At 39.3% G+C, this 22118-nt stretch overlaps 1 protein-coding gene across 7 annotated transcripts; it reads left to right on the top strand.

The window, feature by feature from the left end:
• The first annotated feature begins 3770 nt into the window (after positions 1-3770).
• Positions 3771-21696, top strand: MAP9 (microtubule associated protein 9). Of its 7 annotated transcripts, none has more exons than XM_015285347.4 (11): positions 3771-3816; positions 4786-4857; positions 5246-5351; positions 5986-6233; positions 6988-7043; positions 7572-7719; positions 8308-8397; positions 9054-9215; positions 9846-9991; positions 11578-11710; positions 16130-21696. In XM_015285347.4, the coding sequence occupies exons 1-11, from the start codon at positions 3790-3792 to the stop codon at positions 16247-16249; spliced, it is 1308 nt and encodes a 435-aa protein (XP_015140833.2). In that variant the 5' UTR covers positions 3771-3789; the 3' UTR covers positions 16250-21696. The 7 variants fall into 7 exon arrangements, 6 of the variants coding, with proteins under 6 accessions (XP_015140833.2, XP_025005877.2, XP_015140834.2 ...); XM_025150109.3 differs by having other exon boundaries at positions 3771-3890; XR_005859555.2 differs by lacking the exon at positions 16130-21696 and having other exon boundaries at positions 9846-10726; positions 11578-11605.
• The last annotated feature ends 422 nt before the right edge of the window (positions 21697-22118 follow it).

Below are 22118 nucleotides of genomic sequence, written 5' to 3'. Positions count from 1 at the left end.
CCAAGTCTTTAATCCGAGGTCCTGTATATCCATCTCTAGTGTGTCTGATGGTAGAAACAGCTGAAGTCCCGACACTTCTCAAATGTGCAGGTGATAATATGATGGGTCTTCTTCTTGTTGCAGTGAAATGTGCCATAACAGTAAAGGCCTGAGTTGCTCCTCAGCACTTGACAGCTGTTGGGTTTTCCTGTCAGCATTAATACATAGAGATGCTTCAAGTGAGAGACGTTTAGTGAAACTACAAGTTTGTGAGCTTTCTATCAAAAATGTTTATTTAACCAGAGCACATCTGCAAGACTTTAAATGAAGAATTTACAGCAGATACCAGTAGCTTGAGCCATTTGCACACAAAATGACTCCACTTGACATGAAAATATTCACATTTTCTGACTCCCCTTAACAGGAAGTGTAATCTGCTGTCACTAACACATCCGATCTCTGTCTGTTTGAAAAGTTCACTGTCTGTTACCATGACCAAGCCCAACAATAAAACAGCTGTGTCTCACTTCTTCATTTCTCTGCGTTCCGTTTGCATTTCCTTAAAATCACATCAAGTACTATCATACACATACACAAAAGACAAGCCAAAAAATTAAGCTTAAAATAACTTTTTTTTTCCCCTTGATATCTACCTCCACCTGCTGCTTCTAAGTCAAATGCTCAGGCCTAAATTAACCAGTCAAGACTACATCTTCCTCTATATTCTACTATCTATATTAACTTTTTATCACCTGTATTTATTTGTTTTAAACTCTCCTCTTTTGCTCTAGTTTTGCAGACACACAAGATTTATCAAATTCAAGTTTGAAGGTAATATTCCTGAGGGCAATAAACTACCAAGTGAAGCTGGCATACTTTCTTATCCTGACTGGATCTTCTTAAGCTACTTAGAAGTCAGGATATAAAAGTGAGAAGATGAATTTGTACAAATGACAATGTGGATTTCCTGCCTACAGCACATTTTATGGATGTTACTATGTTCTATGAATTAACAATACATTACAAACTTAACTTTTGTCTTTTGGAAACAAGGTGGGAAGCCATTGAATGCAGTTCCAGTAAAAAAAGGAAATATTTTGGTTTTATATCATTGAACTTCCTATGGGAATGAATGATGAAGAAAAGGCCAAGCCAAATTTTATGCTAAAGTTTCAATCTGACAGCTCTTCTTTCAGTTGGTCCCAGATGTGATTAAAAACAAAGTATTTTGTAATCTACTGGAATGCAATTGCTTTTATCTGTGTAGTGGGGACCAAGCTGCTGTGCAAATCAGTGAATAATGACAGTTTATTCTAAGAAAAACAGAAGTATATTTTTACACTGAAATAAGGTTTTACCATAAAAATAAAGTTGATGAATATTTCATTTCTACTGCATAATTAAACAGTATATTTGTACAAATGCAAAAGAAAAGATGGGGAAAAATACATTAGCATTGACAGTTTGGGTAAAAGACAGAAGTTTCTCACTTTTGTCTGCTTTAGCTCTTCAGACTGAGCACTAGTTTAACCTCTTTTTAAAAATTCTTAAACTTTAAAAAAAAAAAAAAATCTGTTATGAAAAATACCCAAGTCTGTCTTTGCAGAGGTGACTGAGAGGTACAAAAAGGCGTTTCTATAAGGAACCCAAGTCCTTCACTCTTGCAGAAGTAGCTGTGGAATAATTCAGGGATACTTGTAGATAACTGCCAATAGGAGTTAAGTTAATTAAGGTGAGTTGTCAAATACTCTCCTGTTGGATTGGCGATGAGAGACTTTAAATAATTACGGTGAGAACAAACGGCTGAAGTACTGTTGTGCATTTCCCTGCTGCGCTGGCTGCTTTTGCAGTTACTCCAGAGCTGTTTATAGCTGGTTTGGGTAGCTCTGGGCCTCAGAGTTCCTGAGATAGCATGTGTTGCAGTTTACAACTCACCTATGAACCTTTAGAGGTTTTCCTATGCTCTGCCTATACGGAATGTTTTCCCAACACGATGACTCTGCTCTCTCCACCTGAGGCAACAAAGGTTAAACCTAGCTCACTGTGTCTGATTTGGATGACTTGCAGATATTCTCCAGCAGACCTAGCCCTGCAGGTTTAAGATACAATTGATTGTATTTTCAATTTTATTTTCAGACAATCAGAAAAAGGATGGTGTATATTGGCAAGACAGGCATAGCTTTTCAAAATATGGCACATTGTAATTGATTATGTCATATGAAGCAAGAGGAAAAATGGGAAGGGCAACATTTAGTGTTTGTCCTTAAAAATTTCTGGGAGAGTAAACCATAGGTAGAAGATGCCCCTTGCTGTGCAGTTGAAGAAGTTATTTGTACAGATGACTATCACACTCTTAAATCAGAATGCACACAAAATCCAAGAGCCAGGTGCATTCCTAACCAAATGTTACTGTAAGGTTTGTAGGAATATTGAAACAATATCTAAATCCCACTGATATCAGGAAAAGGAATAGTCACTTGTGAGCTAAGACTCTTGCAACTACCACCAAAAATCACTTTCTACAGGAGCACACATCAACCTGAGAATTTTGTCATGTCATTAAATCTCCTTTCAATGTAACGTTTGACTTTGGGAAAGAACATTAAAGCAAACAGAACTCCTTTTTTCTCCAGTGAGCGGTTTTATATCTTTTGATTTACAGTGACTTATGGTATACAATGTTAGATATGTCACTCAGTGTGCCATATCCTCTGAGGAAAACCTGAATCAAATCTTACACCCTCTAAAATAAACCACTTCTGAAAGTTGTTTATATGCATATGAGCTAATCATCTGAAAAACTCATCCTAGCCAATTAGAATTGCATTGCAGTGCTTGTCACTGTATCTACTTGCTGTTTGTTTTAAACAGGTTATTTGTAAGTTTCTGAGCAGACAGAGACTGATCTACATTTGGGCAACAGAATTAAATAGTTATACATTTATTTTAGTTGAATTAATATAATTGCTGGATTTACTCAAAGTGTTGTTCTCTATGCTCCTCCTGTATGTGGGAGGAAAAGAGCATCTACACATTCTAGTGTACATCTTTTTGTTAACTTCATATTTGTGATATATTGAGCAGTTATTAATCAAGAAAAAAATTGACACAGATGTAATGATCACTTTCAGGCCATAAAATCTTATGCTTTTTGATCCCAGTAAGCTGTCAGAATATTTCAGTGGATCCTTAAAAACCTTTATAGTTACATCAGAGGCTTACACTCTCAGTTAGGAATAGACCCCACTCATCTTAGTGGGTGTCAGTGAAATTTTGCCTGAGATAAGACTGTCAGATGTAGCCCTGATGTTCGTGCGTTCTGACAAAAAAAAAAAAAGAAAAAAAAAAACCTATAAATAAATTAATAACAAACTTTCTTCCTTCTATATAGAGTGTGCAGAGCTGAAAAACCGTTCTAAATGAATGCAATGTCTTTCTAAGAGTGCCACAAACGTCATCGTTAAGACGAAAGAAACTCAATTCAAGTGGACACATCACAAATAAACCAGATTTTTTATCTTAAAATATTTTGCTGCCATCTTCTGGAGTTTAATAAAATGAGCACCTTAGATGCTCGTAACATGGAGAGAATTTTGCCTGGCAACAACAGTTGCAGTTTCATTGCCATAGAGAAAGAACGCGTCGATTTCTTCTTTATTGCTTTTACGTTCTAAACGTGTTCTACTTCAGCTTCCGCAGGCAGGGCGTGCCTCGAACCCTCACCCATCCCGCGGAGCGCAGCCGAGCGCGCCCACCCTTCCTCCTTTGTCTGGTCACAGTGCGCAGCGGAAGGGGAGGGAGGTAGCCGCCATGTCGTGGGACGGTGCCTCGGCAGAGGTGAGCTGGCGGCGGGAGGCGCGCGCGGTGGGGTAGGAAAGGGGTCACGGCTGACTTTGCAGTGAATCTTCTACGTAAGTTATTTGCAAAACTGTTTCAGAATGAACTACAAGAAGCAGTTGATGCTCTCGTGTTAAAAGGGGGCGCATCGAGAGGAAAAGAAACCAAAACTAAGGGTGTGCAAACCAAGAAATAACTTTGCATCAGATGAAAAGAAAACACTTCAATATTGTTGTAGTTCTGCTGCTAAGTGGCTGGCTTAAGGAGGGAACAGAAGCATCACTGAAGGAGGTGGACGTGCCCTGAGAGCCCTCCTCTTTGATCGCGTTTCTCATGCTGTCTCTTTCTACCTGGGGTTTTTCTGTTCTGCACTGTATGGAAAGTCACTGTCTTCTCTTTGTGTCTTCTCTAGTAGATATAGGGAGTTAAGCAACATTACAGAAAGGTTTTATTGTAACAGTGTTGTTTGAGATAAATGCTCTAATTTATGTTTATGGAAATAATTCTAACTGTCTTAAATAAGCTCTTACATGTAGTTTCAACATATGCACAGAGATAACAGTAAATGGAAAAAAAGAAGTTTCTAGATTGTCTATTTATTGATTATGTTAGAAGCTTGACAACTTCCATTAAACTTCCTCAAAGAATGCAAGTAACTTTATGTTTATATTTGCCCCCCCTGTGTTAAGATAGATGTACTATTATTTAGATAGTTCACTTAACTGAAAATGATTGAATCTAACTTCACAAAATAGTCCAAAATAAAATGTATTTAGTTAGAAGTAAGTTAAACCATAATACTCATTTTCATCTGAGAAAATCAACGTTCCTTTGCTAGGTAGCTGTTATAAAACATGAGCTCAACCAAGGAGTGTATTGGGAAAAGTTGGTCACATGGAAGACATTGAGCTTAGTAGGTCAGAAAGAAAAATAACTCCTAGAAATGTATTGTCTTTGTTTTGGACACAGTTGTCCATAGCTACTCTGAATGCCAGAGCCTCACCCAAGAAAACAGTGCTTGCCAGAAACTCTGGTCCTGAGGTAAGAGTGCAGATGGAGAATGTACGTGTTTATTTTATTTTACTTTTTACAATTTACGTTGGAATCTTTTGATAGAAACTTTTATTCAGCTATCAAAATTTTCTGCAAGAAAAATAGGAGTGGGGAAAAATCTTTGCCAGTAGTATTCTTCTGGTGAGGACAGATAAGAGAACATTATTCTTTTTCTTTCTAACAAGAAACATGATTTTGTGATATTTTGCAGCCTTTAAGAAATCTATTGATTGGTTTGATTTCTCTGAATATAAGACAGTACCAATACTTGGAGAGTTCTGATGAAACATTCTATCAGTGTATTTTGAACTCAAGATAAATAGTTCTCAATTGTTATGAATTGCCTATTCGTTTATTTCCCACTTTCTTATCTAAGGGTCCATGTCTAGAAAGTACTTCGCTGTCATTTTCCTCTACTCCCCACAATGAGAGATCTGGAGACTCCAATTCATTACTCTGCGAAGAAGCACCACCTGAAAAAGGTAGGACTTAAGTATGTAAAACCAGATGGGTGTCATTGCTTATGCCTTAGTAGCATCTAAGGTTCCAATACAAATCTTAAAATTAGAAGTTTTCTTAATTATCTTTCTACTCTTTTGCCCTTGTGTCTCCTTGTATTCTGATTCTGTGTAGGACTTGGCCTTATTCTTGCAGTTATGTCTAAGTCCAGTATTGTCCCAGGCATTTAGAAACTGTGTTTTCGACATGTGGTAGAACTGTGTCTTAGAAAGTGGTAGTTGATTAGATGTCAGAAGAGTTCTTATGTGATTGAAATGGCTCTTATTTTTTGGTTGCTGCACTAGAAATGTGTTCGAGTGGAGAGAAAGCTGGGAAATTTGGCTATTCTCATACTCTCTTACATTCTATAACATTTCTTAAAGCTTTTATGTTGCCGGTCCAATCATATGTTTCAGTGTAATTGAGTATTCTTGTCATTAGTCCGTATTGTTCTTATGAGGACATATACAGAAAATAAATTGCCCAATATCAAATCTAGTAATATGTTTCATAGACAAATGTTTTTAGTTTCTCAGTATTGTTATTTCTGTGCTATAGAATTCTTATTTATGTGCTGTCTAAGTGAATGTGTCTGCTTAATCTTTTTACTTCCGCTAGATGAGAAGAAAGATATCAGCATCAGTGACATGAAACTGGAGGATAAGAGTAGCAAAACCACTGCTGTGATAGAAGCAATGACGATGACAGTACATGAGAAAACAAAGTTAGAGAAGTCAACAGATGACAGTTCATATAAAGAGAGAATTGTGCAAGAGCCAGTAATAACTGCTAGAATACAAGAATTATCAGTGGATGGTCAGTCTGAACATGGGGAGGCGAAGAACACTTCACAGGATTCTGTCCAGGTATTTTTTGTGTGCATTTTTACCATTGTTCAGAAAAAATGTCCTAGAAATGCAGTGAAAGGTTCTGTAAATGAATTTACTGTTGGTTCCTTTAGTGTGTAAAACTCTGCTTGTAAAACTTCTGGACCTGAGGTTCGCATAAATTGTGTTTATTTTTAAGGAAGTGGTAGGGAATACTTTTTTGAAGGGGTAGGGAACACTTCTGCACTATCACTTTAAAACTGATAATGTTAGTGAAATACGTGTTTTCAAGTCTGAGTTTAATAACCTTATTGAAGTAAGAATGTTAAATCTCTATTCTGAGTTGAAATGAACAGCATATGTTGGCAGGGAATAGAATCCATTGTATGACTTGATTAACAAATAAGGTACAAAGCACTTTAGGCCTTATTGTAAGAAAGAAAATATGTGGATGTATGTAACTGCTAAAGCTAAGTATTAAAAACTGTTAATGTTGTAGCAGGGAAACTCACTGCTCAGCCAGGTTGTTTTTATTCCTTCGTGTCTCTAAACTGTAGAATTCTACATACTAGATACTGTTCCAAACATTCCAAAAGGTGTTTGTTTTAGTTTCTTTTTTTAAAAAAAAACTTTTTTAGTGTGTACTGTACCTGTGCTATATTTGAGTGTCTTTCTCTTGTATATATTTGGCATATTAACACGTTTAACACATTAGCCTTCAAAATCTCTGTCATCGTAATCTAGTTCTGTTACCTGAGAGACTACAATTTTTCCTTTTCTTTTTGTTTCTTAGAAACGAAGTGGAACAATGAAAGCAGTTCTACAGAGCTCAAAATCCTCATCTTGCAAGTAAGAGGATTATACTATATATATATATCACATTCTACAGGGCATAGGGTATTTGTAAGTACTGTGACAGTATCACTTTGCTCTTATCTTCTATCAACAGTTTCTTAATTGCTAACAACCTCTGGCCATCTGTGGAGAGAAGATGAGGCATGTTATTACAATCCTTGCTAAAATTAGACACCAAGTCTTTTGCCAGTGTCTATAATGAGTTTGTGTTAATGTCTTTACCAGTGAATCCAGCCCATGGCATCTTTACAGGTTTTAAGCTTTTTTGTTGTTGTTGTTCTAATAGCTGAAAGTATAAGGTGCTTGTAAATGCTCTCAATCTGAATATGTTGAGTAATGGCTTGTTTTGTCAGTAATAAGCTGTCCAAAGAAAACAGGCTTCCTTCTTTTCCTGTCCTCACACAAGTGCAGCTACAAGCAGTCACAGTAACTTCTGGTGTCAAGTGGGGAAAAATAAGGAGCATTACTTGCTATCGGTTACAATAAATAAAAGGATCTTTAATAATATTTATGTCTTTGTAGGCATCTGTCTTCTGCACAGTTCAAGGAAAAAGTGAAAGCTGTTCCACCTCACTATTTGGGAACATTAAAGGTGTTAGAGGATAAACACTTGCAGAAGAACAGTACAGAATTTGACAAAGCAGATAGTTTGCGAGCAGCTGTTTTCCAGGTAGATTTTAAAAATACAAAAAAAAAAAAAAAAAAGCATATGAAGGTCTGGTTAGAGGATTCAGCAGCGCTTACTTTCGTTAAGTCAGTGTTATGAGCTAATAAACTAAATGAGAGATATGCAGTGTTTTATAATTTATTGCTATGTCAGAGTATTCTAAGACAGTTGATTTCCTTTATTTTTTACTTTTTTGAGCAAAAGTAGTTTAAGAGTCCTTTAAAAGTAAAAATGCATCTGGTTTTCTCTCTGGAACAATAATTATATATTCTGTGTAGAATTTCATTTTGTTTTTAGGAGATTTTAAAGATCCGTAAGGTTTTTCATATTGCTAGCTATTATTGTAGATTCTTAGACCTTTTTGAACATGAAAAAGATATGTGCCAAAAGTGCTTAGAACAGTGTGATTTGAACCACAGCTTACTTTTTCCTCATGGGATAATTACTGCAGTAGACAAGCAGAAGAATTGGGAGTCATTTTGGTGGACATTTTTACCAGTACTTCTCTAATAATATTCAGTTCTTTTAACAGAACTTATTTAGTTACAGCTTAAAAACACTTCAAAACATGTCTTCCAATGATTCTTACAGAACTGGATGGAAAAGAAAAGAACCTTTCTACTGGAATTAAAGAGAACAGAAAAGAAAAACGCTGAAGAGCTGAGGAATGATGCTGAGAAGGTTTGTTTACACTTGTTTTAAGTGAAGTGGACAAACTATCATTTTTTTTGTGTGTGTTGACCTGTGCTTTCTGCAAATTACATCGCTATCCTACTATAAGGTTATGGGTTTTCTCTAGAATAAAGTGAGCTGAAACATGTCCTAGTTATTATGATTGTTCTAAAGAGCGAATGCTTTATGTGCAAACTTATGTGCTTTACCCTAGTTATGTTAGAATTGGATTAATTTTCAAGTTTGTTCACAAAGACCTCAGGATGCTCATCTGTTCTAGTGTTACGTTTTAACATATCATCTGTTGGAAAATTAGTTTGCTCAGTATCTCAAAGGATACTTTTCTACCTTTTGAATATGTAGTTCTTCAGTATTAAACAGGTTTTCCTTTAGCGTATTTAATATATATTGCATGTTCTTCCACACACTTTGCAGGAGTAGTTTATATAAGTTTATATGAATTTGAGTAAATTAGTTAAAAATGAGCATAGAAGTGTATAGTTCATACTTCATTTGGAGTGTTTTCTACTAATCTATTTCCATTTCTTTGTTTATTAGATTAATCTAATCTGTATGTGAGAATTAATTCAAAGCAAGTGTTTTCAATTATAGTTGTACTTTATATTCAAATGTACTTAAATTGAGAATGATATTTTTTGATCTAGAAAGAAGCTGTTAAAAGAGAGGAAGCAAATGCATCTTTTAAAACCTGGAAAGCAATGAAAGCAAGAGAAGCAAAGAAGCTGAATGAAAAAAAGAAGCTTGAGAAACTTAAGGAAAAGGAAGCAGCAGAACAGAATGCAGAGAGAGCAGAAGCAGCACAGAAGGTAATGTGAAGTATGTACATAAATGTATATCAGATGTGGCTTAGGGAGTTGTTGAGGATAACTTGGTTAATCTAGCAAGAGATGGAAATGAAGTGGATTCCAAAATCTGAACTTGGTTAGTCTTCGAGTAGAGTTTCTGTGTGATTCTGTTCTGTTGAAAATATGTAGCTACTTCAGAAGGTCCCTGCAGCCCTGCGGTGGCGTTTTCCATACTATGAGACTTCAGAGGCAATGTGTCCTCATCCAAGATGGGTGCTTGAGTAGAAACAGCTTTATTCTGGTGGTTGGAACTAGACAATCTTTAAGATCCCTTCCAACCTAAGCAGTTCTATGTTTTGTCTTTTTTGCTGTATAACATTTATATGCAAACAGGCATGTTTTTGTATTTTGATTCTGTCAGCTGAATGTAAAATGAACTCCATATAAACATATAGGGAAAGAATTAAGGTTTACTGGGGAAAATAATTTACCCATTTTAGATACAGTGAGATCCTCTTCTCAGCAATGCAGCAAAGAAATATTCCAAAACTTGAAAGTATAGAAATACAAAAAATAATTCTGAATAAATGAAGAGAGTATTGATGCAGAGATGAGGGGTAAGATTGCTAATTAATCTGTTATTTTCTTTAGGCGTTTGAAAAATGGAAAGAGAAAAAAATAGAATATTTGAGAGAGCAAGGCAGACAGGAAAAACAGTCTGAAAGAATCAGAAAGAAAAAAGAAGAGGAACTAGCTGCAAAAAAGAAGAGAGACAGCATATCAGCAGTTGAAAAATGGTACCTCCTTTTGGGTTTTGGAGTATCAGTTTCCAAAATTTTGCTTAACAGGTCATCTGTGAGTGTTTGATACGCTCTTGACTGGGGAACAGTGACATGGTTGGAATTAAGCTTTTTCACTCAGCTAATAAGCACAGCTGTGAGAATGGCCTGCAGCTTCTTTCATTTTAGTAACTTAGACTCTTTCTTCCCCAGAAGAGCTGTCTCATTCCAGGCAGAGATACAGCAGCTGATAAGTAGGATTTACTCAGTATTAAACCTTATATGACTAGTATTATGCTTCATTACTAAGCAGTGGGAAGGGAGGTAGATCTTTCTTCATACATTGTATTACAAAAGCTTGAATGTAGGTGTATTCAGAAGCAAGTAAGATGTGTCTGCTGGAGAAATTGTTTTACAAGCCAAGAGTTTTCAGAGACCACGTGCAACTTACTATTGCCTGCACAACTTTTAAATCTATTTTTATATGATAACATATAAGAAAGAAAGTAGTGTAGATAAGATGATATCATAATATGTAGAAGAGTAAGATCATATATGAAGGCTGCTTCAAAAGTAATGCCTCCTATTTTATTATGTTGGCCAGCAAAGTCAGAAGCTGATGTTGGTGGTATGGCAGTAGAGTTTGAATGTTCCCTACCGTATTTCATTACGTGTTGTTGCTGTGTGACAGATGGCAGCAGAGGGGCAGTCTGACAAAAAGGCATCTGACGTGGAAGTGTGTATGATGCAAAGGTATGTCACTGAATTCCTCCACTAGTTAAAAATGGTACCCACTGACGAAACAGTGGATGTGGGCACAGTGAGTGGCAGGTGGTGTGTTTCAGCCATGGCAACAGCATTGTAAAAGAGAAGCCACATTCTGGACAGCTGTGCACAGCTATCACATCACAAAGCAAATAGCATCTCAGTCAGCTCATCTGCACAGTTGGCTAATGGTGGTGACTGTGTAACTAAATAGCATTCTGTAGCTGAGAATTTGGTGTATCAAATAGTGATTGCGCTTTTTGTATCTGTTACAATTGGAAAGATTAACACGGTAGAAGGGTGATACAGGAGTGTAATAGCAAAGGAACTAGCGCAAATGGAATGGTTTTACAAAGGAAAAGTGAAAGTGCTCGCCCATCTCCAAAGAGCTAGGCTCACAGGAAAAGCTCCACAAGGGAGGGATCTCCAACCACAAATCCTTCCCCAGTGGCAGTCAGCCTTCAGATAAGGTCTGAGGGAGGTGGAGCCAGGCTCCAGCCCTTCTGGTTGCACGGGTGAATTGCCTTCACCTGTGCTTCCATGGCTGACCGGGTCCTTTCCTCAGGTGCTCAGTCAGTGGTTCAGGCCATGACTCAACAGCTCCCATACAGTATCTGCTGTTTTCATGGAAATAAATAGGAGGCATTACTTTCAGAACAAGCTACATATACCTTAGTGATATCATACATATGAAGGTGGACATCAAAGATTTTAGATATGTTTATTGTTAATCCATTATTAAATGCATAAAATAGCTCTTTGAAATCAATTTAGTTAATTAGTAACAAATACTGCATTTAGGTTGTTGAAAAATGATTTCCTGTTCATTCTTTTTTCAGGAATGGTAAAAAGAAAGAATGTATGAAACAAAAGAAGGCAGAAAAAATCCTAGAGAGAAGAAAAAAAGAAATACAACAGGCAAAGAAGGATGAAAAAGATAAAATGGCCAGAGAAGAATATGAAAGATGGCTGGTAATATATATATGTTTTACGCTATATAAAAATCAAGGAAATGAATGTAGTAATGAGAGTGAATACTTTGCATTTTAGTATTCTTGGTTTTTTTTGTGGTGTTACAGGAGAGACCAGATGATGGCAGTATTACATAGCTAGTCCTCAAAACTTCTTGAACAAAATAATCAAGTATGGTGTGCTGGTACTTTAGCATGTATGAAAAAATATTTTCCCTACTTACGTGACTTGGAGTTTCGCATTCCATAGTATTTTTTTCCATTCTTTGTCAGGAGCAGCCATCTCTGAAGGGCCAGCTCGCTACACCACAAAACCAGTAAAACCTAGCAGCAGTACCAGCTGCAACAGTGTATGCATTTGTGTTTGAGAAGACATTTAAAGTGAAGAATTCTGTGCCTTGAAATTGATAAAAGCCATTTTACTGAAGTCAATGAAAATAATCTCAAACTAGAAAGTATGAAACTCTAATGCTGCCATTTATATTTTCCCTACAACAGCAAACTTTAGTCCAAGTTGTTAAGCTTTAAATTAATTTTGAGGTCTAGTCCCAACATTAAGGAAATACGTTTTTCCTTATGCAAACTAGGAGAATTTGCTGATATTCTTAGCATAAGTTGTTTTCTTGACAGTTGTGTGACTTGCTGGTTAAACAAATACCTGCTTTTTCCATGCTTGCTCTATGGTACAGATATTCATCGTATTGACTTCTAAGGTTTTCTTAGTTTGAAAGCATTTCTTGTATTGTCTTTCTTCCTTGTGGTTTCTGGAATACAGTCTGTATGTAAGGGCTCTGTTCCCGTTCATAAGAATGGGATCTTGCAGCTCAGCTGGCATAAGGTCCTTACAGTAGCTCACTTACACCATCAGTAGCCTAAAAAGGAATTCTTTTCCAGAGTCTCGAGTAGGTTTTCTCTGTTTTTTCTTTTTTAACTGGGCTTATTTGACAACTGAGGCAGACAGCAGATGTAGAGGTGTGGGATACCTTTTAAAGGGTAATCACCCTTTATTTAGCTAACTCATAAATTCTCTGCTACATAAATAAGCAGCAGCAGCCTACATGCTTTCCTGTTTATTTTCAGATCTTTTTAGTCTAGGTCTTGAGTCTTTTAAGATTGTACTTGTCCTCATTCCCTGTTGTTATACCTCTTGATTTCTGTAATCATTGGTTAGAAGTGTTTTCTCTGATCCCATTTGTATTATGCTTTCCAGCTCATTTTTGTCCAGTGATTAGTGTCCAATGTTTGATTTTTTTCTTAGTTAACCAGTATTTCTGGTTCTTAAGGAAGGAAATATTTTGTTTAGAGTAGAAGCTAATTATTTGTCAAGGTATGCTCTGTATACAGAAAGAATTCTCCATTAGTGTAGCTGTAGGAATGCATCCTACCCAGGCATTAGGTATATTCAATCCCAACCTTCCAGTCAAACTAGACATCCATATAACTCAGGATGGCTTTGGCTGGGGCCTGTGACAACACCAGAGTTCTGTTTGTACACCCATTGGGTTCTAGTCTTAGGTCTGGCATAGAGCAGAAGAAAGATGCAGTATGATTGAAAAACAGTTATTGGCTGCCTATTCCACATTACAGGTGGTAGAGCCAATAACCCAAATGGATGAAGTCACAGTTAAGACCACCCTGCCAATTCAGGGGTGGGTGAAAGATCTGACCCACCTTCCTATGACAGGAGTGGTCCAAGCACAAACGGTGGCACGATGGGTTGCTTATCTCAGCCAGAGGAGTAGTCTGTCTTCATCACCACTGAAAGAGAACTTCAGAAGATCCTAGGCCCAGTGAGGGATCACAGTGATGCACTGAAAGAAACATTGGTCACTCCACCAGAGAAGAGTCCTGTTCCGGGGGGGAAATATGCTGTCCCTGAAGATGCCTTGGTATGCAGATTGGTCCAGCAAGGGCAACCCAGGCAAGTGGAAAGCAGTAGCATACCATCCCTCCACTGAGACGATCTGGTTTCAAGAGGGGGATGGTCAGAGCAGCCAGTGGGTAGAACTGCGAGCCATGTGGATGGTTATTGCCAAGGAACCCAGTGATAGCATCCTGAGCTTCTGCATAGATAGTTGGGCTGTGTACTGGGTACTCTCTCTTTGGATTGTGCCGTGGGCCACTCAGTAATGGACTGTCTACACTCGACCGGTCTGGGGTAGAGAGATGTGGTTAGACACAGGACTGTACGTGTCTACCACATTTCTGGTCGCCAACCCCTACAGTCACTGGGAAATGACAAAGCCAACACACTGGCCTGAGTTCAATGGGTTGAGAATTCACCATCTGAGAACATTGCCCGCTGGTTACATCAGAAGCTGCAGCATGCTGGACAAAAGACCATGTGGGCAGCTGCTAAAGCATGGGGGCTGCCCATATAGCTATCAGACATCACCCAGGCATGCTGAGACTGTGACACTTGCTCCAAGGTGAGACCAAGATTGTTGCTTGAAACAGCAGCCCATCTTGCTAGAGAACATAATCCTCTCCAGTGATGACAGATTGATTACATTGGGTCCCTCCCTCGGTGTGAGGGGGTGAGATATGCCCTGACCTGCATCGACACTGCAGGTGGGCTAATGCTGGTCTATCCAGTGCTGACAGTGAACCAGACAGATACCATTAAAGCACTTACCAAATTGATGGCTGCCTACAGGATATGTCAAGTCATTGCGAGTGACCAAGGGACTCATTTTACTGATTTGATGATACAGTGCTGGGCAGAAGAAAACAACATTGAATGGTGATTTCACCTGCCATATAATCTGATGGGGGAAGGCCTTATTGAACACTATAATGGTATTCTTAAGGCTGCCCTGAAGACAGACTCTCAGTCTCTGCAGGGGTGGGCAAAGAGACTCTATGAAACCCTGCGGGACATGAATGAAAGGCCTGGAGATGGTAGACCCAGTGCCCTGAAAATGCTACAGACAACATGGGCCTCCCTGCGTAGGATCCAAATTATGGGCACCGATAATTGGTAAGACCCCAGATTGGTAATGAAAATAATCTTCTGCTCACTGCCCCGGACAATTGAGAACCAGGTACCCATAGAATAAAATGGTCTTGGAAGATGCAAGTTGGACCAAAGCAGTGTGGTGTACTTGCACCGTAGGAGAGATAATTGGAGGTGGGAGCATCAGTAGTCCCTCTGGTAATCAGTACATGGCCTACTGACATTGTGGTCAACTCTCCAGTCTTTATTGCTGAGGGGCCCCTCATCATGTCCCAGTGGCAGATCAGGACCCTCCCCTTTGGTGCCTGATATAGTTATGCAGCCACGGCTATCTGGCCAGAGGCAGCCGGGGCATGCCCCAGTACAAGCTGACGTGCTGACCCAGGACAGGAATGTGGACTGTATCTTGCTGTAGAGGGCAGACCTTTGCCTCCTGGTACCCCTGAAACATTTGTACTACTCTCCGTGAGTCGTTCAGTGTCTAGGATCACTGGAAGGAGTGAAATGCCATTGAAGTGTTCCAGTCGCACTGTGAGATCAAGCATGACACTTGGTGATGGTGTATGTGGGACTGATGAAACATAAGATGTCGGACCTGCACCAGACAACTGCATGCCTCCAGTAACACCACTGAGCACTGGCCCATGAGAGAACATGAACTTCAGCCACAAACTGATCATCAGTTGTCTTACATTGTGTCAACCTGTGTTGTGATGGACAATTGTATAAGTGTTGTAGTGTGTTGGATCCCAGTATCAGGGAAGGCTCGCTCTCCAGATGACTCAATCATTGGATAACACTGTGAAGGGGTGGAGTATATGGGAACTGTTGAATCATGGCCTGAACCACTGATTGAGCACCTGGGGAAAGGACCTGGTCAGTTCTGAGAGCACAGGTGAAGGCAGTTCACCTGTGTGACTGGAAGGGGTAGAGCCTGGCTGCACCTCTCTTAGACTTCATTTAAGGGCTGGCTGCTGCTGGGGAAGGATCTCTTTCTGAAGATCCCTCCTTGGGAAAGCTTTCCCTTGCAAACGTAGAAACTTCTGATACAGATGAGCAGCCTCCTTCCCTTCCTTTATAGCACCTCTCTGTTGTGCCAGTCCTTTCATTATCACATCTTTGTTGTAGTGCCTTTCCCATTGTATTGATCTGTCTGCTACAATCCAAGACAAACATAGTACCTAATCCATGAGGCCTTCTGTTGTACTTTTTGTTTACATAGTGCACAAAGCCATTTCATCCCTGAGACTGTCACTTTCCCTGCAAATAACATCATGTGTTACAGTGCCTCTATGTTTCATTGTGCAATGTGCGTGGCCAAATCCCTCAGAGGGATGTGCCAAGCTCCAAATGGCAAATCTTTATTGTGTTTTAACATCACATTTAATATGTGAAAGATGTAGCAATAATTCTGACTTTTCAATTGCTCGAGTTCTTCCATTTGATGTAATGTTTTGTTTTCAGGGAAACATAAAGAGGAGAGAACTGAAGAAGCAGCAGAAGAGCCTCCAGGCTGTGCATAGGAATGAAGTGTCTTTTCCGTGGATTCCTCCTGGCAAAGTCACTTATACAAAGAGTTATTGAGCAGCCTATTGCCCTCTCTACAAATAGATGATCTGCTTATGCTCTCAAGGCTAGTCTGTTATTTTGGCAACAGCTATTTTTCACTGAATCCATGATAGATGTTGCATCCTTTTTAATTTATTTCATCTCTGGAATTGAAATGGGTCAGATGTCTTATTCCATGACACTAACAAATGCGCTAATTTTTGTAATTCTGCATTTAACTTAGTTTTGTTAAGTGTTGTGTTACTCCATTCCTTCTTGGTGGAAGGGTATATTCAAGAGATAGGCGGCTGGACTCTTTTTTTTTTCACCCAGTAAGTGGCAGGTTACTTAGCAGGACGATTATGTTTACATTATTAGACTCTATTACTATTCAGCATTGGTAATGACAGTTGTTACTCAGAACAAGTGGTCAGTTGCAACTAGATGTGTTCACAGTCAGGAAAAAAAAAGAAAATAATTCTATGTCCATTTAGAAAACTTTAGTCTCAATCTATTTATAAACAATTAAATGATGATGAACAGGTGATAAACACAGTATACAAGGGAAGGAAAAGTACAGGCCAGGGAGGCTACCTGTATGTGCAGGGTTCAAGGAGGTTCACGCCTCATATGTTTGAATTTGCTTCTCTTCCTTCATCTGCAACACCTGTTTTGAGTGAGTAGTTGAGAGATGGTCCATACGTGGTAGGTGAGAATGTTGTTTGTGATCAGGAATGCTTATGCCATGAGGAAGATGAGACCGGGGGATTAAGTCTAGAAGAACTGCTGTGTGAAACAGGGAAGATAGGGAAGGACATGTTGGGTGTCTTGCGATGAAACAGAGATATGAGGCTAAACCATGTGTATAGTGTGAGAATGTTGTTTTCATGCATGAAGGAACAAGCTACAGAGATTATTAATTTTTAGATCATTGTAGGATCACAGAATGGCCTGGGTTGAAAAGGATCATAATGATCATCTAGATTCAACCGCCCTGCCATGGGCAGGATCGCCAACTGTAGGAAATTAGTGGGAGAAATGCAATGAGCATAGTAGATGATCAGCAAATCTCGTTTATTGTTTCAGCTGCGTGTACATTTATAGTGTGGATAATAGGCTCATACATATTGCTAAAGTGGAGCTCAGGATTGGCTCGCTAGTCAATGTCAACTACGCCTATCTTTGTGCTCTGTGGTTCTCTCTCAGCAAACACTCTCTTACAGACTTCTCAAAACACTGTTGCCGGTTTTCTCCATCGGCATCCTGTTTTGTTCCTTGTTCTCATACCTGACCTTGCGCGTAACAAGGTTGCTTAACCAGCTGCACAGTGTCTGCATGGCTTTTCTCATTCAGCCAGTCATCAATAAATCTCTCCCCAGCCAACCACTAGACCAGGCTGCCCAGAGCCACATCCAGCCTGGCCTCAAATACCTCCAGGGATGGGGCACCCACAACCTCCTTGGGCAACCTGTTCCAGTGTGTCACCACCCTCTGAGTGAAAAGCTTCCTCCTAATATCTAACCCAAACCTCCCATCTTCATTTAAAACTATTCCCTCTTGTCCTGTCACTATCAACCCATATAAATAGCCATTCTCCCTCCTGCTCATATGCTCCCTTCAAGTATTGGAAGGCCACAATGAGGTCTCCCTAGAGCTTTCTCCAAGCTAAACAAGCCCAGTTCCCTCAACCTTTCTTCCTAGGAGAGGTGCTCCAGCCCTCTGATCATCTTAGTGGCCCTCCTCTGGAGCCATTCCAAGAGCTCAGTATCCTTCTCTTGCTGGGGGCCCCAGGCCTGGACACAGTACTCCAGGTGGGGACTCACAAAAGCTGAGTAGAGAGGGACAAGTACCTCCCACTCCTTGCTGGCCACCCCTTTTTTAATGAAGCCCAGAGCTTAGTTGGCTTCTGGGCTGCAAGTACGCACTGCTGTCTCATGTCCAGCTTCTTGTCTACCAGGACTGTCCTCTACAGGGCTGCTCTCAAGGAGGTCTTCCCCCAGGCTGTATAGATACCTGGGATTGCCCTGCCCCAAGTGCAGCACTTTGCATTTGGCCTTGTTGAGTCTCATTCAGTTGTCCAGGTCCCTCTGGATGGCTTCCCTTCCCTCCAGTATAGTGACTGCACAGCTCAGCATGGTGTCATCTGTAAGTTTGCTGAGGATGCGCTCAATGCCGTTGCCTGTGTCATTGATAAAGATGTTGAAGAGCACCAGTCCCAAGATTGACCCCTGAGGGACAGTGCTTGTGACCAGCCTCCACCCTGACACAGAACCATTGATTACAACGCTTTGGCTGCAAACAGCCAACATCCACTGTACAGTCCATCCTTCAAATCTGCACATCTTCAATTTATAGTGGAGGATGTGGTGAGGGACCATGTCAAAGGCTTTGCAGAAGTCCAGGTAGATGGCATCTGTCTCCCTTCCCCTGTCCACTGATACTATTACTCCAGATTGTTTGGGCAAGACCTGCCCTTGGTGAAGCCATGCTGGCTGTCTCGAATCACCTCTTCTTCTTGTATGTTCCTTAACATAGCTTCTAGGAGAATTTGCTCCATGATCTTCCCAGGTGTAGAGATGAGGCCTGGCCTGTAGTTCCCTGGGTCATCCTTTCTCCCTTTCCTAAAAATGGGAGTAATGTTTCTGTTTTCCAGTCACCGGAGACTTCACTGGACAGCCATGATTTTTCAAATCTGATGGAGAGTGGCAACCATATCAGCCATCTCTTTCAGAGCCCTAGGATGGATATCATCTGGCCCCCTGGACTTACACGCATTCAGTTTCATGAGGAGGTCTCAGACTTGTTCCTTGCTTACACTGGGATGGAATCTGCTCCTTTCACCCACACCTAGAGCTTCAGGGTCCTGTTACACTGTGATGTGTAAAGAGTAAGTTTTAAATTGGGACTACATTGTGTAGAAACTGCTTTTCATGTGCCCAAAAGCAGGTAGCTGTGGGATAGAAAAAAAGAACTAACTGGAACTGATACAATGTGAAATGGTCCAGGCTTAAGACTGTACCTGTTAAATATTTTTCAGGTATTTTCATATGTTCCAAGAATTTCCCGTTTCCTACTGGAAATGTTATTTTAGAAGCATGATTTGCAATTCATGCAAAATCTTACATAGAAACTTCACTGCAGAACAGTGGTAGTCTTATGAGGCAGTTTTAGGCACTGAAAATGACTTATCTGGACCTGAATTAAGGCTTCCGTGGTTATTTTCACACAATCAAATAAATACCTCCCAAACACATTTTAATCATTGCTAATGAGCTAGTTGCTATCGTAAGTTGTTAAAATTTCTTCGGGGGTTTTGTTTGTTTGTTTTGTTTTGTTTGTTTTTTGCTTTTTATTGCTGCTTTGCCTCACTATTTTGGAAATAATGGTAAGACTAAAGATCTTTAGAGCTCTTCAAATCACTTCTTTACCTGCTATCCAAATGCAAGCTGTTATCTAGGTATTTTCTTACATGAATTTTAATAATCACTCCGGATCTGCTCCTTAAATGAGTATTAAAAAAAAAAAAAAAAAAACAGGAAAAAAAAACAGGGAAAAAAAAAAAACACCACCCAAGTTCTTATCTATAAGATGTGTTTTCTTAAATGAGAATCTTACTCCTGTTAATACCAACAGTCTCCTCGGGAAGCGATAGAACCATATGAGAAGGTGGCTTTCCCTTTTTCATTCGAAGATTTTGCTGTTTATAAATTACTGAGATGCTCACTAATTCTGTATTTCATGTAATACCGGGGCATCTCCTGAGAAAAAAAGCACAAGACTGTCAAACAGAGGATTCGCTTTAGTTCTAGAGGTTTCTTGCTTGTTTGTTACGTTTTAGTGAGAGGCGCCTAGGATTTAAATGCATTTGTTTTGGCCATAACAATTTCTGTTGTCATAATGTTGTACAGGTGACAGTTATCACTGGGATGTATATAAAAGTGAAATTAGAAGGATATTCCATTTCTCTGTTGTTGAATGTGGTTCTGTTCATCATTCTTTGAATTCATATTTCAAGCTTCATCAAAGTTTGACAGAAGCAGGTAAGATGTTAGAACTGTAGGTAGACTCATGTATGTAGCCCTGCTCTGTATTGGAACATTTTAGCAGGTCTCTGCTGGTCCTGTCTATTGCTTCCAGGTCTGTTTCTTCCTCAAAGGTTAATCGTACTTGACTTGGCTTTCATGCTTTTATTTGTTTCTCACCTTCTGTTATCATGCTACTCACCCTAACGTATTGTGGCTGGAACAGCTTTTGTTCTACTAAGGAATTTATAGAGGAAATACGAAGCTTTCTGACACCATCCTGTGATTATATACTGTCTGCAGGTGATCCAGATTTTTACTTAGCTGTAGCATAGGTAAAAATGATATTCACTTCCTGTATTCACATGTCTGATAACACAGACAGGTGAATGCAGGACTTTCATAAACTCTGGCCCTGGTTCTGCCTGGAGTACTTCTTACCCTGCAGCAGGTCAGGTATTTTTTCCAGCAGTAGTGATATGACAACAACAATATTGATATCCAAAGAGAAAGCAGAAATTTACTGCCCACAGAAGTTGAGAGCAGCTTCAGTGGACAATCCAAGAGGCAGGGTAAAATTACATGTACCAGCAGGAGAGTAACAGAACTACAGCACGAAATCCAACCAAAATGCCAGTTCAGAATTAACCCACACGAATTTTATGGGGAAAAAGATAAAGGATGAATTCATACCTTTAGGCTACAGCAGTGATGTGCATCGTTGTCTGCTAGGCTTCTAGCACTACTAGAAGGCTGAAGTTCAGGTTTAGTGCATCGAGAAACTATACAGTTGTATAATTTAATGGGAAGATAAAAACATATAGCAGACAGCAGAGTTTGTTGTACAGCTGCCCTCAGGAGAGACTGAGGCAAAACGCGCAGCCTGTGTGAAACTAGGGATGCAGAATCACCTAGATCTTTATTTTTGCATTGTCTAGCTAGAGCAAGTAAGATAGGCCTCTGTGCTCACAGGCTTGCAGTTGAGAGATGCAAATGAAAAAATGTTAGAGGTAACGGCAGATCTGGAATAGGGTTTCTCATATGCCTGTTGCTAAGCTGAATATCGTGCTTTACTGTTTTTATGCCTTTTGCTGGTTGGATGGAAAAATTTTGTCAGAAGGTATAAGTGGGAAGATGTAGGTGACATGTTTCATAGGAGTGATATACCACAAACCCACAGAAATGCGCAGCTTCTCGGTGAGGAAAAAATGTTCAAGATTTTTAGACAGGCAAAAGAAGTTGATACAATTACATGTTTGTCTTTTATAATAAAATGTTGCAATCTTGGTCTAATTTTCAGACATGTTATAGCCTGATTTAGGAAAATGTGGAGCTCAGATATACAGGTGTATACAGTAAATTTATAAAAATGTTTCTGTGCAAATCCTATTCAACTTGTTTATTGATAACAAGAAAAATATTTTGTTATTTATTAATAAAGTATATTTTAATATAATGAGATCAATATATTCATCTGGTTTGTGGATGTAACAGTTGACTTAAACCTTTTCTACGTGTAAGTGAACTAGACAATATCCCTAAGCACAGCCTATGCTTTTATCATTGTTAGTACAACAGATAGCCTTGGACCTGTGTCCTCTACAGGTGACAGCTTCTAACAGCACCCTCTCCTCTGGCTTGCTGATCCTCACTGTGTGCTCCCACACCAGTGCCAAAAAAAAAAAAAAAACAAAAAAAAAACCATGTAGGGGATGCCAGTGCTTTGAAATAATGGCATTGGTGATTCTTATTTTTGGCATACTAAAAGGGCAGATTGCTGGCCTAATTAAGAAAAAGAAAAAGGAAAGAAACATTTATTCACTAAGAGCAGTCCAGACAAAATGCAGACACGTGATGAAATGCCTTACCCCTTTCTCAGAAAC

This window comes from Gallus gallus, chromosome 4 (assembly GCF_016699485.2).
Source record: "Gallus gallus isolate bGalGal1 chromosome 4, bGalGal1.mat.broiler.GRCg7b, whole genome shotgun sequence".
Lineage (NCBI taxonomy): Eukaryota > Metazoa > Chordata > Aves > Galliformes > Phasianidae > Gallus > Gallus gallus.
This window is presented reverse-complemented; position numbering and strand designations above follow the sequence as displayed.